General features: G+C 34.0%; 3 protein-coding genes across 3 annotated transcripts; all 3 read left to right on the top strand.

Moving 5' to 3' along the window:
* The first annotated feature begins 9,023 nt into the window (after positions 1-9,023).
* LOC110710611 lies at positions 9,024-11,366 on the top strand. The gene is made up of 5 exons (XM_021888937.1): positions 9,024-9,139; positions 9,298-9,359; positions 9,496-9,971; positions 10,068-10,341; positions 10,672-11,366. Exons 1-5 carry the CDS (start codon positions 9,024-9,026, stop codon positions 11,364-11,366), a joined length of 1,623 nt encoding a protein of 540 aa, XP_021744629.1.
* An 8-nt stretch (positions 11,367-11,374) lies between these two features.
* On the top strand, positions 11,375-12,112 carry LOC110710610. The gene has a single exon (XM_021888936.1). It carries the CDS (start codon positions 11,375-11,377, stop codon positions 12,110-12,112), a length of 738 nt encoding a protein of 245 aa, XP_021744628.1.
* A 168-nt stretch (positions 12,113-12,280) lies between these two features.
* On the top strand, positions 12,281-16,582 carry LOC110710609 (ATP-dependent DNA helicase PIF1-like). Its single transcript, XM_021888935.1, has 5 exons — positions 12,281-13,096; positions 13,212-13,937; positions 14,162-14,195; positions 16,212-16,366; positions 16,466-16,582. Exons 1-5 carry the CDS (start codon positions 12,281-12,283, stop codon positions 16,580-16,582), a joined length of 1,848 nt encoding a protein of 615 aa, XP_021744627.1.
* Positions 16,583-18,351: the final 1,769 nt, after the last annotated feature.

The raw sequence follows: 18,351 nt of genomic DNA, 5'->3' as shown, positions 1-18,351 counted from the left end.
GCCATCTCTGAAGTACTCTCCCCACAGACGGCGCCAAATGTTTCGGGGTTTTCTGATGTCCTGCGGGAGAGTTACAATTCCGAGACTGGAACCGGACGCCTGTACCTGCAAAATAACGGAGACTCCTGAGAGCTCCGCCTCCAACGGTCAAGTTAGTACCTGATTAAGGAGTAATCAATACAGAAATTAAAGTAATGAGATCTCTCTAGGTGAGAGTGCTTAGTGTTGGTAATCTGCGTCGTTAGCGAGATTAGCCGGTTGTTAATAACTCTGTTCTTCTCTGCTTGATCTCTTGATTATTCAATTCTGTGATTAATGAGGATTAATCGAGTATTTATAGCCTTGAGAAGCGTGCAACTCTCTAGGTTTAAGGTAAACCTAGGGCTGATCGGGCCTCTAGACTGAATTGGGCCTTGATGGCCGGTTTTCCCATTTGGCATGGGTGGACACGTGGCGTGTCTAAAGTGGTCCGTAGAGGACGTATCTGTGATTGACACGTGGCAGGCTCCTGTTGTCCTTCGTGAAGGACACGTGGCGGAACCTGGTTGGTCCACTTGTCAGACGGTGATTGGTGGATAAAAATCCCCTAATCAAATGTTTTGGTAGAAGATGAAGATTTAGGATGAAGATGACATATATTGAAAATAAAGTTCAATTTAATTCATACAAAGGTTAGAGATGATATAAGTTGAAGATGAAAAATTAAAAAATATATATAAATAAAAATCAGTTATTATTAAAAAAAAATGTGTGAAAAACCAAAAAAAATTAACCAAACAATCCCTTGATGACTGTGTAGTATAGGTGTAAGATTCGACGGCTAAGATTAGACAAATAATATATCAACGATGTAGATTTAATCTCTTAGCGTAGTCGACCGTAGTCGTCTGTAATCGACGACTACGCTAGAATTTTTAAATAATTAACCACCATAGGTGAATATATTCATTGAAAACAATTAAAAAAGTTTTTTGGGCGAGGGTTTACCACCTGATTAATAATTAACACTAATTCGATTTATTCTACAATGAGACATACTTATATTTTTAGCACGATTTAACATGAATTATATGATCGAATTCTACGATGCTCGCATTTTTAATAAGAAGTTTTAAGCTCTTAATTTCATCTATTCTAATCATGTTAACCTTAGCTCAAAATTATACAAGTATCTTTTTTTTTTAATTTTTTTTTTTTAAAAATGAGTGAAACAGTTATGAGTTAGGATCTATTCTCTTCAGCTTAATTTTAGTGTAGCTCAGTTCATTTCAGTTCAGTTCCTAATTTCCTTCTCTCACAGACAATTTGGTTTAGTTCAATTCAGTTCAGTTTAGTTCAGTAAATCAAAACAAGCCCTTAGTCACCTTAAAAGTTGTTGGTAGAGAAAATATTGTACACACATGTATGATCGGAAAGCTAATATAGACCACTATCAGATATGGGCTCCCATGCTCAATACCTGGGTCCTGGGGTGTCAATTTAGTTTTGTTAAGGCAGTAATTTCAATGGAAGTTACTAAATGTGCAAGCGGTAAAAACTGAGTTTTTCTTTTCTAGTTCAAATCCTCACAAAACGCTCTGAAAAACGCTGGATTTGGAAGCAAAGTTTGAGACTATGGTGAAGCTTGCGACTGTGGTGGTGCTCAAAATAGGCGAACAAACAATACCTCACTAATTGCAATAATCTCAAGTATTCTAGTAAAATGTTTTTTTTTTTGGACAAGTATTTAGTATAGTAAAATGTGATTATTCTCGCAAAATTTGTCCACCCTAGTTTGCAATGATTTTCTGTCTTCGAGAACAAGAGTCTTCCATTGAGAACATCGAGTTTTAAGAGACTTGAATAGAGTAATAAGTCACCAAAAATTGCAGAAACAAATCATGCATATTTCAAAAATTGGTGATGAATTTTTTTTCAAGTTTACAAATTCACTAGCCAGAAAAAATTAGGCCTTGATAAATCACCTTCTTTAGACACTCTCTACTACGTACAATACGTAGAGAATATTATTTGATGACGTGAACAGTATGTAGAGAATATTTCCAACCATTTCTATGGAATGAAATCACCCGGAAATAGATCCAAAGGAAGGAAAATTCTTGCATTGGAGTTAATTAAATGTATCCCGATAGACTCTTAAGAAGTTGTACTTTTACTTACATAGACATCATTTACTATATTTGATATCAATTACAGGCTAAGAAGAGTATTTTTTTTAAGCCTACATAAAGTTTAATAAAGTACGGATTACTTAATAAGTGAGCTTGATCATTTTTCATATCACTAATTATATATAAAGATGATTAAAATAAACATATTGTAAACGTATGTTAAACATAACAAACATGTAGAAAAATCTTGTAATCATTATTCAATATAATCCGTGTTATATTTGCAGTATTGCTCCCCAGGCCATTAAAATTGTCTTGCCTTTAATCTAACAGGAAGTCCATTTTTCATCCTTAGAGTTAATGACATCACATATTCAGGAGATTTCTCCTTTTGTACCATAATCACATCAAATTGTTCCACAACACAAGCTACTATTGACTTCATTTGTAGATATGCCATCTCTTTCCCTAAGCAAATCCTTGGACCCGCATGAAAAACAGGATACTTATACAGGTTCTCTGGCTTATAAGAACCGTTTTCGTCTATCCATCGTTCAGGTCGAAACATTAAGCAATCCTTACCCCATATTCTCCCCATAATATAAGTGCAATATGTGACAATCCAACCCTTCTTAATCTTTGAGGAAATGTTCGACGTTAGGAGGGTACGCGGTGAAGACATCTTGCACATTACCAGGGCGGAATAAGACGGAGGTGTGTGTAGGGAGGGGAGAAAGGATTTCGAAGCTCCATTCGAGGAAGCGGTGCCGGTTTGCTAAGAACTGTGGTAAGGTGCCTAGGATGGGGTATTTTTGGAAACCATGAGGTTGTTTTTTGGTGTTTGTATGGTGGTATAGTGTGAAATATAGTGAAAGAAGAATGATAAAGAAGAGTGTAAAATATGGAAAGAAAAAAAATAAGGTAGGGATGATTTGCTCCATTATGTTATTTGGATAATAATGAATGAAAAAACTAATTATTAGGTTTTTATAAGTTTATAATCAATTGAATTATTAACCTGGTTTAGACGGAATTTGATTTTTGATTAATTAATTAATTGAGATGTTACGATGGGCAACGACCTCACATTAAATTAGCTTGAAGATACTATGTATATGTTTTATCGAAAATTGTGGAGATAAACCCTTGTACGTTTCTTTTGTTGGTTGGTTTGATTGTTTAGAAAGCTGCGAAGAGACGAATATTAATGTAGACGAGATTTGATTCATAAATTTTAGGTGTCGCCCCCGGCACCACTTGATAGTTGAAACTTTATTTATCACTCATTTAGACATTTACCACTCGTTTACATTGTTTTCTTGTTTGTGTTTGAAAATAATTGCGCAATGAAAGCAAAACATGTAATTGAGGAATAGTTTCAAATGAATTGCTTTTACCAATTTAATGGGATGTATGAGTTGATACGCAAAGCAAAAAGCTAAAAATGAGAAAAAGTATTCTCTAAATTAGCTTATTTAGCAGTAACATTCGTAAGATTGGTAATCGGAGATAGATATCATCCAAGATAGCTAACAATGAGAATGACAAAGATAATTAATCCTAGTAAGTAGCAAATCAAAATCATGATTATGATTACACAATTGCTTTGCTTAGTTATTTTATTTGAATTACATAGTTGTATCTTTCCTTTCTAAGCTTTATTTGGCTAACGTCTTTCCATGTGTATAGCTATAGATGATAGACGATTTATCTTTGTAATTAAATGCCACCTAAGCTATAATAATCAACAATTGTGATGTGATAAGTACAAATAATTACTAAATTTAAATCTCATTTACATGCAATAATGATTCCAATAAATCAACTAGTCAACCATACCAATAAATAAACTAGCTAGCTTAAGGACTTGTTCACATTTACTTAATTTCAGTTCAGTTCAGCTCCAATCAGTTCAGTTCTGTTCAATTCAGTTCAGTTCAGCTCCAATTAGTTGAATTCAATTCAACTTCTAATTTTCCTCTCTCATAAAATATTTTTTTCAACTCAGTTCAGTTCAGTTTAGCTCCAATAAGTTCAGTTCAGCTCCAATTAGTTCAGTTCAGTTCAGTTGAGTTCAGTTCAGTAAATGTGAATCGACCCTAAATTAAAGACACATTTGCTAACAAAGGGGAAACTATGCTAAACAAAACAATTTCAAACATGAGTCATATACTATGTAGTCCATAATTTGGTAATACTTAGGTCCTGTTTATTTCACCTTATTTTTAGTCAGTTAAAAAAAAAAAAGTTCAGATCAGCACATCATTTTATGTGCAATTTTTTATCGCTAAATATCTTTAATTTTGTAATGAAAAAAATTATGAAAATTACATATTAATAAAATATACATTATTACGAATCTAACAAGATCCCACTTGATATATTTTTTCTTTATAGATTGTCATACACTTAAAGTCAAAGTTTGGTCAAATCAGACAATCAGATTAGATCTGACCAGATCAGATAAGTTCTGATAAACAAAGATAAGACGAACTAAACAGGTCCTTAGTATGTTTCGCAAATATTGCACAATGACGGGTTTATACATCTGAATGCACATTCAATTTTTTGTAATGGGTCTGAATGCACATTCAATCTTAAATATCTTTATTTCTCTACCCTTATAAAAACCAGAAGTTGTGGGCACTATTTAAAATCTACAGTGTATTTCCGTTTTTACCCTTCTTCTCTTTTTTTTTGGCTTTTCCACAAAAAACGCCTTCTTGTTGTTGGGTCTTCACTGATTTCTAATGCCCATGTATTTAGTTGATGTGGAATGTGGGTCCCACCTCCTAACAAAAGTCTTCTTTTTCTCTTTTTGGGTTTTCTTAGTTGTTTATTATTGTTTGGGGGTTTATTACTTAATTTTATTAACACAATGCATTTATTATTGTTTTGGGGTTGTAATTATATGTATGGTTAAATACTCACGCTGTGCTATTTTTGTTTTCTTAGCAAACGAAAAAATAGCTATTAAAAAAATCAAATAAAAAAAAAAGAAAGGGAATGCTCAGCCTTTGATTTTTTTGTTCCCTTTTTTTATTTTTTTTCCTTTTTTTGGTTTTCCTTTTTATTAACAATTTTTTTACAAGATGACTTTGAAAGAGCATATTGATAATAAGTCATTTAAAAAGGGGTTTACTTACTTAATAAGTCATTTAGCAAGTTTACCACGTGTGGTTTGGGGTTAGTCATTAGCTATTTTGTAGCTAATTTAGTATTGATCATTAATCTGAAAAATTAATATTAGAGCACTTTGTTATGCAGCTTAATGCACGTGATTTTGGGTTAGTCATTAGCTAATTCTTAGCTGACTGAATATTGATCATTAGTCTTCAAAAGTAGTATATTAAAGCACCTTGTTATTTAGCTTAGTGTACGTGGTTTTGGGTTAATCATTATCTAATTTGTAACTAATTTAGTGCTGATCATTAATCTTGAAAAGTATTATATTAAGGGACTTTGTTGTGTAGGTTAGTGTGGAGGATTAATTATTACAAGAGGAAGAAGCTAATATGGTCAATGAGAATGGTTACTTGCACATATGTGGTCTTCCATATTTTAAGGGCTATTAGAGTGTAGCATTGTCTTTGTTTCTTTGACTGTCAATAGTCTTTGAGATTGTCTAGACATTTTGTTTGAAATTGTACTTTTTTTGGTGACTGAAAAATTATTTTTAAAATTCATTGTGTGTGTTCATAAGTTGGGTATATATAGAGAGAATTCCTCTTGTTTGTGGTCTGTCTGTCACTTGCACTATTTCTTACAATTTGACTTCTTGTTTTGGTGCTAGAAACTTACAGCAAAGTCATTACTAATTCTAAACAAAGAAAGATCAGGTAACTTAAATTTTATTAGTTGTTGGGAATAAATGTGTTTGTTATTAACTATTACATTATTATCATATATGCAACAATTGGCAATAATCTGATGGGCCAAGATCTTGATTAGCCATGACAAAAGACAATTCCATACATTATAGGACTGTGACAAGGACATATCAGATATTTCATTATGATTTGAGTATGGATGGATATGCTTTTTATGTTGGTGTTTGATGGATCGATTTTTGTTAGGTGTATGAAATAAAGGGCTATTAGCTTTTTTTTTGTGATTTTGTCATTAAATGTGTTATTAAGTTGTGATGAGGTGTGGTGGCTAGTTTAGATGTTTTGCGGGTTTTGTTATGTGTTGTAAGTAGGAGTGTTTGTCTTGTGTGATCTTGTTATGTGAATCATGTCATGTGTTGCTAGGGTGTGTGTATGTTGTTTGGAATTAAAGTTATTGGTGATGAGTTGATTGATTTCATATTATATGTTGTTGGGAGAAACCTATGCCATCTGAAGTGTAGGGTAATTCTTTTTTGGGTGTTCTGGTTTTCTTTTTGTTCTTTTAAAAATTGTTCATAGAATGTGCTCCTTATTTTCTTTTTTTGATAATCATGTGCCTAAAAAATGTGGACTTGTACTACATAATTATATTATGGTATAGATTTTTAGCCTTTTTTTTAACTTTCTGTCATTTATTTCATTTTTGAAAAGAAGAAAAGGCTTTTAGATCATAAGAAGTGTCCTGTTCTGAGTATAAGTTATGGTTGTCTATGTATGCAGCTATGTCACTGCTTTAAAGCATTTCAGGTGGCTCTTATTATGTTGTATGTTTGTTGTTGCTATTTTAAACTGCTTCTGTAGGACTATTTATATGAATATTGGGTAGTGTTCTAGGTTGATTTGTTTCTATAGAAAGGTAAAAAGAATTATTAAAATATCTGTATTGGGGATGTATATGATGGGTGGTGTTTTAGACTTATTTGTTTGGAGTTTAAGTTATTTGTGATTGGGTGATTAATTTCATGTCATATGTTTTTGAGAAAAGGCTATGCCATTTGAAGTGTAGAGTAATTCCTTTTTTCTGTATTCTAGTTTCCTTTCTGTTCTTTTAAAAATTGTTACTAGAATATGTTTTTTGTTTTTTTGCCTTTGATAAATCATGTGATTGAGAAATCTAGACTTGCTTTACATGATTGTATTATGGTATATGTTGATAAGAGTTTTTTTTAATTTACTTTCTGTCATTTCTTTCTTTTTTGGAAAGAAGAAAAGGTCTTTGGATCACAAGAAGTGTCCTGTTCTAGGTATAGGTTACTGCAGTCTATGTATGCAGCTATGTCACTGTCTTTAGGCATTTCAGGTGACTTGTATTATTCAGTTTGTTGTTGCTATTTTAGCCTGTTTGTGTAGGATTATTTATAAGAATATTGGACAGTATTATGAGTTGATTTGGTGCTATAGAAAAGTAAAAAGAATTATTTAAACATCTGTATTCGGGTTGTATATGATGGTTGGTGTTTTGGACCTATTTTAAAATTTTATGCCTATGTTTACAGGTCATGGACTTGCCACCCACACAAGTAGTTATGCCATTTCGCCCGCTTTTGAAGCAGATTACCAACTACTTGAACTTTCCTGATCCAGATTACCAGTTTGTTGATGAGCCTGGGAGCATTGCTTGTGTGGTGGTTCGGAGAAATTGCGGTCCCATTGCATCTGTTTACATTGGTGGCTATACTAGCAGTATAGAAGAGTCATGTGAAGTTCCTGCTAGAAAGGCTGTATATGATCTTATGAAAAAATATGAAATAGTTTTTGAGGATGTGACTTATTTAAGGAAACAAATGTATGATCGTTGTGGGCAGTTGTTTTGGTTTAAAAAGGAGGAGCTAGAACGCATTGAAAAGGAAGAAAGTAAGGTGTGTATGAATGAGGACCTTTGTTTAGGAGCTGAAGACAATCATAAGAAGATTGTGGTAGACTTTGTTGTTATTTTAAGGGCTATCTTTAAGATTGTTGAGATAAGGTGCACCCCAATTGAAACCATTGAGCATTCTCCTGATGAGTACACTTCCTGGTTTACTGTCATGCCTCATAAGGAGGGAATAGGTTTTCGGTGTCTATTTAGTGATTATTGCCGGACTGTAGCTGTTGCAAAGCAGAGCTTGGCTAGAAAGGCTGTGGACTATCTTAGCGATGTCTTTAACCTTGTAATAGTTGATGCTAATTATAAGGTTACAACAGCTAGGTTTGATGCCATCTTATGTACTCTAGAAAGGGAGAGCTATTTAAGTGTCAAGGAACGTGTGTTAGGAATTAAGGAGGATCTGGAACCTTCTACTGTTCTTATTGAGCAGGACTGTCTTACTCCACTTGGACAAGAATTCCAGGTTCCTGTGGCTATTCCACCTGCTTTAATTTGCCTCCCAAGAAGCGCCTTCTAAGGTATATATATGCCGAAACATCTCCTGTTGTTGATTCTGGTTGTAAGATGGCTTCAGTGTTTCCAGTGCCAGGGATCTTGGGGATTGTTTTAAGCGTGTGAAGTTTGTTAAGAAGAATTAAGTACCATTAGTGTGTTCCTATAAATTAGTAATGCTGATGATGTGCTACCTAGCTCCTTTTGATTATTAATGTAGCTAGGTTACTATTATGTTACTGAATTTATCATAAGACTATGTCAGGTGCCATTGTGTAGGCCTTCTTTTGTTAAAAACAATTAAGCAGCTAAACTTTTGTATGATATTTGATGAAGTTATGTAATGGAGTTAATTTTATATTTTCTTGTATAAGATATGCTTAGCTTATTCTTTGGTATATGAGATTATGCAGAATCTAGAATTGTTTGTTTCTATATTGTTTAAATCATTGAATATCTAAATTGGTTTTGTTTACCTATTTTTTGCATGCTATATTTGGTAACCAGGACTGATGAAAGGTTGGGCATTACAATTCGTTTCCCTGTAAAGTTACAGTAAGATAGCTGCTGAGAATCATAGTCTGTTTGGATATGAGTATGTTCTATAACATATCGTTCTTCCTTTTTAAATAAGCATAACACTGGAAGTTAATTTTCTAAGCTATGAATTTCAAATACTATATTGTAGATCGTTTGTTACGAGAGCCATCATCTTCAAAAGGGTACAACACCAAACGCCTTAAAAGTTTAGAATCTGCGTCTCAACATGGAATGGAAAGGTATACATGGACATAAAAATAAGTTCAAACAAAGTTATACATATATGGAGGTGTTTTATTTTAGATATAAATCTGTTAATTAAAGCAATAAAGACTTTTTATACTTCAAAGAGTAGCTTCTGCAGCAGTTGCATCGTATGATGCGCTTTTTTTTGTAGGATGCAGACTGTGCCTGCTGCAAAGCGTGCAAAGATATCCAAACCCAAGCAGCCTGTTACAAGTAATTTAGTCTTTCTTTATTCTTATGGCACTTCATATCTGTATTCACTATCTTGATAAAGATATACAAGCATTATTATCTATTCGTTTTAGGATACACATGTCTGAATATTCTGTAAACATGTTGTGGTAAGTAGGGCTTCCTGATGCAGCAATTGGTAAGAAGCTACCTGCAGAACCCTACCAGCTTCCTTCTCCTACAGAGTGTTCTAAGTGTAGGGCACGCAAATTTGCCTTTGAAACGGCTCATTTTTGCTGTGGTGATGGTGAAGTTAAGATAGTTGCAAATGATGATCCTGCACAGCTTGTTAGGCTGTTGACTTCTATGGATGAAGACGCTAAACATTTCAGGCAATACATACGTTTATATAACAATATGTTTGCATTTACATCATTAGGTGGAAAATTTGATGCTAAAACAAAAATAGGGATCTATGTTTTTAAACTACATGGGCAGCTATATCATTATATTCCTTATCTACTTCCTGGAAAAGAAGGCCCTAAATACATGCAGCTCTATTTTTATGATGGAGAGCTTGAAGCAAAGAAACGGCTAGGCTGTTTTCCAGAACTAAGGGAAGATGTGTTAGCTATTCTCATGGAAGTCACTAAAGTAAATCCTTATGCAAGATTCTTTCGCTCACTGAGAGAGATCCAAATAACTGAGTCTACATAGATTGTAATAAATAAGACAACTGTACCAGATCAGCGTGTTTACAATGCTCCTTCCACTGATGAGGTTTCTGTCATATGGCCAGAAAATACGTCTTCAAGTGAGTCTGAAAGTCCTCATATTCTGGTCACAGCAAAAAAAGAACCGTCTGAACATGATTCATTGGAAGATGATTTACCTGAGGATGATTCACTTGACAACGATTCATCTAGGAAAAAATCGTGTCATAGAATCATGCACTATTACGGCTGCTATGATCCCTTACAATATCCGCGGCTTTTTCCATATGGTGATTGTGGGTGGACTCAAGGTTTAAATTAAAAAAAGATGTCTCAGGGTGGAAGGCAGCAACTACAATCACAACCCGATCCTGTTTCTTCATGCAGTATTCATACTGCAGAAGACCTACTAGAAGAAGAAGCAAGACGTACGTATATTTAGTGCTTTTAATTATGCAAAAAAGCTATACACATAAAAAGTATATTGTAAAAACCAAAAGAAAAAAAAAATCATACTTTCAAAAAGGGAAGGATTACATGATTTATGATATTTACACATGAGATTTTAGTTAGTGTAATGTAGCCTATTTTTGCTGGTTTGTAAATTTAGAAAACAAATCTAATAAACTTTGCATTTGTAGGTGCAAGTGGAGGCTCATCGAAAACTAATAGAAACATTTCAGCAAGAGAATACTATGCATACAAATTGCAATGCAGACCAAATAACATGTTGCTAAAAGCAGGAAGATGCTTCCAGCAGTACATAGTCGATATGTATGTCAAAGTGGAGAATACTCGGTTAAATTTCTTCCGTAGAAATCAACAAACGATAAGAGCAGATCTATATCAAGGGATCCTTGACACTATTGATTGTGGTGAAAACTGTGCAGCAAACGTGGAACGTAGGGTCATCTTGCCTCCAACATTCATTGGTGGTCCTCGAGATCTTAAAAAGAGATACTTAAATGCAATGTCTTTGGTGCAGCGATTTGGTAAGCCTGATTTATTCGTTACAATGACTTACAATGCTAATTGGCTTGAAATTAAACAAGAGCTAGCTGTTGGAGAAAAAGTACAGGACAGGCCAGACATAGTTGCAAGAATTTTTAGAGCAAAGGTTCTTGCTTTAAAGCATTTGATTAAAAAGAAAAAGGTGTTCGGGGAGGTAGCAACAATGATCTATGTGATTGAATTTCAAAAAAGAGGTTTACCTCATGCCCATTTTCTAATCATTCTAAAGCAAGACTATAAAATCAAATGCCCTGCTGATTTTGATAAGTTTTTTGTGCTGAAATACCATCTACTGATAACATGCATCTTAGGAAAATTGTGCTAAAACATATGATGCATGGTCCATGTGGTCATTTGGATCCAGAATGTCCTTGCATGAAGCACAAAGAAATTCGTGGTCGTTGTAAGTATGGTTATCCAAAGCAGCATTGTGATGAAACAAGAAATAGCAGTGATGGATATCCATTATATAGAAGAAGAGACACAGGAGAGAATGTTACAAAAGCAATCATGGATAATAAATGGGTGATCCCATATAATCCATACCTTTCATCATACTTTGATTGTCACTTAAATGTTGAAGTGTGCTCTACTATAGAAGCCGTCAAATATTTGTACAAATATGTGTATAAAGGTCATGACAAGATATCTTTTAGTGTTGTTCAGTCTACAGATGTTATGCCTGTCCAAGATGAAATACATCAGTATCAATCAGGTCGATGGGTTTCTCCTTGTAAAGCTGCTTGGCGCCTCTTTGGCTTTGACTTATACGAAATGCACCCACCAGTTTTGCCTCTTCCTGTGCATTTGCCCAATTCACAAATTATACAGCTTAGGCCTCATGAACGGCTTACATCAGTGGTTTCAAATGACAAGTGTTCTAGGACTTGTCTTACAGAGTTTTTTCGTATGAATTGTGCATTACCATCTGGAACCGGTTGGTTGTACACTGAGTTTTCAGAGCATTATCGTTGGGATGCATCTAACAAACATTGGTATGAACGACGAAATAAGAAAATTTTCATTGGTAGATTGGCATTTGTTGGACCTTCAGAAGGAGAAAGATACTAGCTATCTCAGACTATTGTTGCACAATGTAAGAAGTCCTAAGTCATTTGAAGATTTGCGAACAGTTGATGGACATTTATGTGACACCTTTCATCAAGCTGCACTAAAATTAAGACTATTAAAAGAGATGATTCAATTGATTTATGTTTGAGAGAAGGTTGTGCAGTTCAGATGCCACTTGCAGTTCGTAAGCTCTTTGCTACTGTGCTTATCTTTTGCCAACCCAGCGATCCTCTCTCTCTTTGGATGAAATATTATACTTTTTTTTCTGAAGATTTTAGACACGGGTATACTTCTGATCCACTAAAAGTGAAGAATCTCACTGTTAAGTCAGTTGAATGGTTTTTGGAATCAATGGGAAGCTCTCTTGCTGCATATGGACTAGACCATTTAGTTCAGCCTGATGTTGATGAAATACGCAGAACAAAGGATATAGAAGATGCATTGAATGCTCCAATACCATATCAGTGTCTACAATGCAAGAACCAATTGAATCAGGCTCAACGAGAGGCTTTTAATGTCATAATGGATCATGTTACAAAGCAAATACATGGGGCATTTTTTATAGATGGTCCTGGTGGAACAGGAAAGACTTTTTCATATAATGCTTTATATGCAGAAATAAGGCTGATGAATAAAATTGTCTTGCCAACAGCAACATCCGGTATAGTTGTAGCTAATATTCCTTCTGGAAGAACTGCACACTCACGGTTTAAGATTCCACTATATCCTCTTGAATCACTTGCCTGTAATGTACCTAAACAAGGAAGTCTAGCAGCATTGCTTAAAGAAACAACACTTATCATTTGGGATGAAGCTTCGATGGCAAAAAAGGAAAACATTGAGTCACTTGATGTGTTACTCAGAGATATTTGTAATCCCAATTTATTATTTGGAGGTAAAATTGTTGTATTTGGAGGAGATTTCAGACAAGTTCTTCTTGTCGTTCCAAAGAGAACACAACGTGAAGCAGTTGCTGCTAGCTTGGTCAGTTCTTCTCTATGGCCGCTGTTAATTAAATTTAGATTAACAGGAAATATTCGAGCTAGACTTGACCCAGATAGCATATGCAGCCTTTTTACTGGCACTTGGGAACGGACAGTTGCAAAATACAGAAGATGCATTTGTGCAGCTGCCAACAGAAATTGTACAACCTTATGATGCTGCTACACCTCAAGATATGCATTTGACTTCGGTTGCATTTCCAGAAATGGATATGCCTCCATTTAGTGCAGACATATTTACAACTAGAGCTATACTCACACCAATCAATGATGATGTGGATGTTATAAATGCAGTTTTGATAGACAAATTTCCATGTGAAGCAGTGGCGTACAAGAGTTATGATTCAATGATCGATGATGATTGTAACATCTATCCTACTGAATTTCTGAATAAGCTTTGTCCTGGTGGCATGAGCCCTCATGAACTCATATTGAAACCCAATAGTCATGTTATCCTGCTACGTAACATCTTATCATCATCTGGACTTTGCAATGGAACGCGCCTAATATGTAAAAAAAATTTCCCAAATCTCATTGAATGTGTTATTGCTATTGGGCATCATAAAGGAGAACATGTATTGATACCAAGGATTAATCTAAGACCATCAGAGTCTTCAGGTTATCCTTTTCAATTTCAAAGGAAACAATTCCCTTTAAAGCTTAGCTTTGCGATGACCATCAACAAAGCTCAAGGGCAAACACTTAACAAAGTTGTTGTTTACCTACCAAGATCATGCTTCTCACATGGTCAGCTGTATGTTGCCCTTTCCCGAGCTCGACAAGCAACTAATGTCAGTGTTATAACTGACAGAAATGCTGATCAGGCCAGTTTTTGTCATGTCAAAAATGTCGTGTCTTATGATATTTTACATATGGCTGGCATCATTTGAGTGCATCAGTAAGTGATACCTTTCTGTTCTTACAAATTATAGGCTACTGCTAATTTTTACACCCTTTAAAAATTAAGTGTTCAGATAAAGAGCCTACTCCACCTAATTTTCTTTCATTGTGTGTTTTGCTACAGGTTAGCCTTTTTCTATAATTTAAGGTATTCATTCTGAAGGATGGCATATTCTCCAAAGGTATGTTGTTAGTAAGTGAAGGACCTTTTTTTTGGAACTAATACTCTGATTTAAGGTTAGCCTCTATAGCATACTAATATTTCTTGTGATGCCTTTGGTGATTGCTATACAGTGGTCCAGGAACATTTGGCTGATCATGGCATTACAAGACACCTAATTATTCTATCTTTCAATTTAGTATCTATATGTATGGTTACCAGACCAATAGTAGCTCTGATTAGTTGCTGACTTGTATCTATGGCGAAGAAAGAATCTACTGTGATGATTTGAAGCTATGATTAGATGCACATATATGGATTTGATAGCACTTTTCATATGGTGCTCGTGTTCTTTGGACAATAAAAGTAAATTCAATAGCGTTGTCATCAAACAATCATTCGCGTGTCACAAACAAATACGATTTAACAAATAATTATTTCAATACACCAAGTACTCCCAAGTAAAAAAAAAAAAAAAAAAAAAAAAAAAGGAAAAACAGACAAAAGAGAAAAAATAAAAGGACATGTAGATAGGAAATCCAATAAGTAGAAGGAGAGAATTTTTGGGGTTTGATTGTATTTAAAAAAACAGTAGGCAATTTATCTAATCAGAGTACATGTGGTGGTGGAAAAAATGGGGAATGTTAAAAGACCACATATAGCAAATCTAATAAGTACAAGTAAGTCAAGTAACATGGAAGAATTTCAGGAAAAAGGTATGGTCCAAAAAATATACATACAAGCAAAAAAAAAAAAAAAAATAGAACATGTACAAGCAATGAGATCTAATTCTTTACTTTGGATACATGTGACAGGAACAGTATGTAAGTGATGGAGTATATACATGATATAATAAAATTCTTACAAATCATGAGATTTAGTTTAGCTAAAATTATATATATATGGCAAAAGATACACAAATAGATTTGGAAATTTATATTAAAGTTTTGTTCAAGTACATGCTACATATCTATAGAATAAATAACCTATTTTAGGAGTTAAGCTTACTGATTTTATGCAAAAAAAATACAGCAAAACACTGTTATAGAAAACAGTAAGTTTGAATTCTTGCTTCTTCCTTTGAATTTTTTTAAAGATCAAATGTACTATAAAAAGACTAGGTTTTGTTGTTCCACATCAAATTAACTATCTTAGTAGTACATTACAACGAGAAAACTCAACAAAAAAAAGATACAAAAAGCCACACACACAGAAAAAGGATTTGATATCCTTCAGCATTAGCATTAAATCCTCTGGTTGTTGACAGGTATGATCAGCCTCTATTCTGCTTCAATTTATTATCTTTGTTAAGAAATAAAATTAGTTTTATGCAAATTATGATTAGCTGAACATCTATCATAGATTCCATATATGCTATTATTTATTGTGTAACAGACTCTAACTGTTATGTGTGTGGGAACAAAAGCCATAATTTGTCTGTAGTATTGCTTATTAATGTGACATAGTATGTTTACTGTGATGTTAGCATAATTTAGTTCACATGATTAGGTTTATAAAATGCTGAATTTATAAAGTTAGCTGTTAATTATTAATGGACATAAATTGAACAGTTCATAATTATTTAATATGCTAGAGTTTATAGACTAATCAGTATTTATAAGATAAAATGCTACAGTGGAAATTACATGTTAGATCTGTAAATTTATACACAAGTAGACAAATGAGTATTTTTTAGATAAAAGATACACAAGTATGCATAAATTTCTAATCATGTTTCATATATAATAATGTGCTTGGCTTATAATTCTGTGCTTTTAAGTATGCTAAAATATGTTAGCACATTTCTTGCTTCCAATGTCACAGAATTCATATTGTACTTGATCTTAGTGCTTTATGTCCATTTGCTTATACTCTTTCTTATAGACAAGTTTATACAAGATGTAACTTCTGTAGAATCAGTGCTAAAAATAAGAGAATGTTCAGCTAATAGGATGTTTTCATGGTATATCATCTGATAATCTATCATAATCTATACATGAAATAAAAACTTATTTACTTTTTTTATTCTGTTTTATAGAAAATCTTATTATGGCACCACAACGAAAATTTCTCGATGAGCTCGATACATCGAGCAAATCATACAAGGTTAAGGTGAATATTGCAGAAAAGGGTAGAAAGCAAGAATCTGAGAAGAAAATATTGTACCAGTATATTATCTTACAGGATGACAAGGTATAGTTTATACATGCCATATACAAACATCCATTCAACCTATAACAGATCATAGTACATGACCATGTAATAGAATATTCTTGTGCCTTTTTTTTCCAGAAAAATCGCATGAAGGTGACATTATTTAGTGATCAAATTGATGCATATAAAGATGTTATCTTGTTTAGAGGAAACTACGACATTGCTAATGCCTTGATAAGGCCACTAGATGCATAGTATAGAGCCAGAGAATCAAATCTGCCATTTCAGATGACAATAGGCAGCAGGACTCTCATCCAGTCTTTGGATCCTGAAGGAGAACAAGTTTTTCCTAAGTATCAATCTCTTGCTTCTATTCCAAGAGTTTCTACTGATGATATTCGACATGGCAAAGAAAATACCTAGACTAATGCTTATAATTTCTAATTAAAAAATCCAGTCCATTACATGCAATTTACTCACACATTCTCTTCTTTGGTAGATATACTTGTTATTGTGCTCTACGTTGCAAATGAACCGCGGAAAATTGTCACAACACTAAACAAAGAAACAGCTGTTCGCGACTTGATGGTGATAGATCACAGGTACTTGTATACATACCTTAAATGACTTACTTTTATTACAGCATTACCATAACTACAGTAATTACATTCTTCCTTTATGCATCTACTTTCAGCACTGATTCACCAGTCAAGGTGTGTACTTGGAATGATTTATCTGGAAGGCAGTGTGAGGCTCTTGTCTCTGACAGTGAAAATTTCAAAGTAATTGGCATCATAGCTTTGCGTCCTATCACTCGCAAAGGTACATCAGAAAACTATCTAATAAGTCTATACTTATCCTCACTATTCCCATGATTATCAGTTGCATTATAAAGTATTTATCTTTGTAAAATCACAGGCTTTCAGCTTGAATCATCACTTATATGGTATAGTATCTATATGTAGCTATTGTAGAATTCTCTTTTACTTTCATTAATATCAATATAATAGTTCTTGATTATATGATTTTTAGATTAACATATCTAGAATCAAGATCATGCTGACATTTATATTGACAATGCAGGCAGCAAAAACGCTTCCACATGAGATTTATTGGCTCAGAGTTATAGCATCTGATATTCAATACGACCGGCTTAGAGCATATATAGGATGTTCCTACTATGGAAAGCGAACACAGCTACCACTTGGAACAGTCTATGCTTGTATAGCTTGTGAGAGGAATGAAGTGTCTGCTACTTAGCGGTAAAAACCGCCTATGGATTACATGACACAGCAAAAACAATATGTTACTTATAACAATTGAAAACAAACACTAATTTTTCAATTTATGTAGAGCCACTATTACTTTTACTGCTTCAGATGGAACAGGATCTCTGCAACTTACTGCATTTACTGAAAATTCTGTTCCACTACTTGGCATGTCAGCCGAGGATATCTATCACATGAAAGCAATGGTAAATAGTCCAAAGTTTACATTTAATAATAACATATACCATTTCTCTTTAATTTACCAAAATACTTACTATAAAATTAATCTAAAATCAATCTATATTTCAGGATGATACTGCTAAGTTTGCCCAGGTAGCTTCTAAGCTGCGCAATACATACTTCTTACTCAAGATTGGCCCTACAACTGCTTTGGAACAGAATAACGTTCTACAATGGGGTATAAAAGGTGTGGAGATGGAAGACACTGTCACAGCTGATGGTGCAGGAAGCAGTTCTGCAAATATTTCTGCAGTAGATGGTGTCAAAGATGCACCAAAAATAGCCGACACTAAACATGATAAACGTGAAAAAGGCAATGCATCTGCAGCCACGGATAGCCAGAGCTTGAACAAGACCATCAAAAAAGAAACAGTTGAAGCTTATGACCTATCAGTCTTCAGCCAGGAAGAGGAAGATGCTTGAATATTGGCAGAGGAAATGGCTGCAACAAGGAAACTAGCCCAATCAAGTGCAGGAGATTCTGGCTCAAAGAGGAAAAGATTGAATGTTGATGCA

This window comes from Chenopodium quinoa, unplaced genomic scaffold, assembly GCF_001683475.1.
Source record: "Chenopodium quinoa cultivar QQ74 unplaced genomic scaffold, ASM168347v1, whole genome shotgun sequence".
NCBI classification, from domain to species: domain Eukaryota; kingdom Viridiplantae; phylum Streptophyta; class Magnoliopsida; order Caryophyllales; family Amaranthaceae; genus Chenopodium; species Chenopodium quinoa.
Note: the sequence above shows the minus strand (reverse complement) of the source record. Positions and strands in the feature narration are given on the sequence as shown.

Coding starts and splice junctions, on each gene's coding strand:
- LOC110710611 (XM_021888937.1), top strand. CDS start 9,024: ATGAATTTCAAATACTATATTGTAGATCGTTTGTTACGAGAGCCATCA. Junction 9,360..9,495: donor ACCCAAGCAGCCTGTTACAA/GTAATTTAGTCT, acceptor TGTGGTAAGTAG/GGCTTCCTGATGCAGCAATT. Junction 10,342..10,671: donor TGATTGTGGGTGGACTCAAG/GTTTAAATTAAA, acceptor TTGCATTTGTAG/GTGCAAGTGGAGGCTCATCG.
- LOC110710610 (XM_021888936.1), top strand. CDS start 11,375: ATGCATGGTCCATGTGGTCATTTGGATCCAGAATGTCCTTGCATGAAG.
- LOC110710609 (XM_021888935.1), top strand. CDS start 12,281: ATGCCACTTGCAGTTCGTAAGCTCTTTGCTACTGTGCTTATCTTTTGC. Junction 13,097..13,211: donor AAGCAGTTGCTGCTAGCTTG/GTCAGTTCTTCT, acceptor GGGAACGGACAG/TTGCAAAATACAGAAGATGC. Junction 13,938..14,161: donor CTGACAGAAATGCTGATCAG/GCCAGTTTTTGT, acceptor CTATAATTTAAG/GTATTCATTCTGAAGGATGG.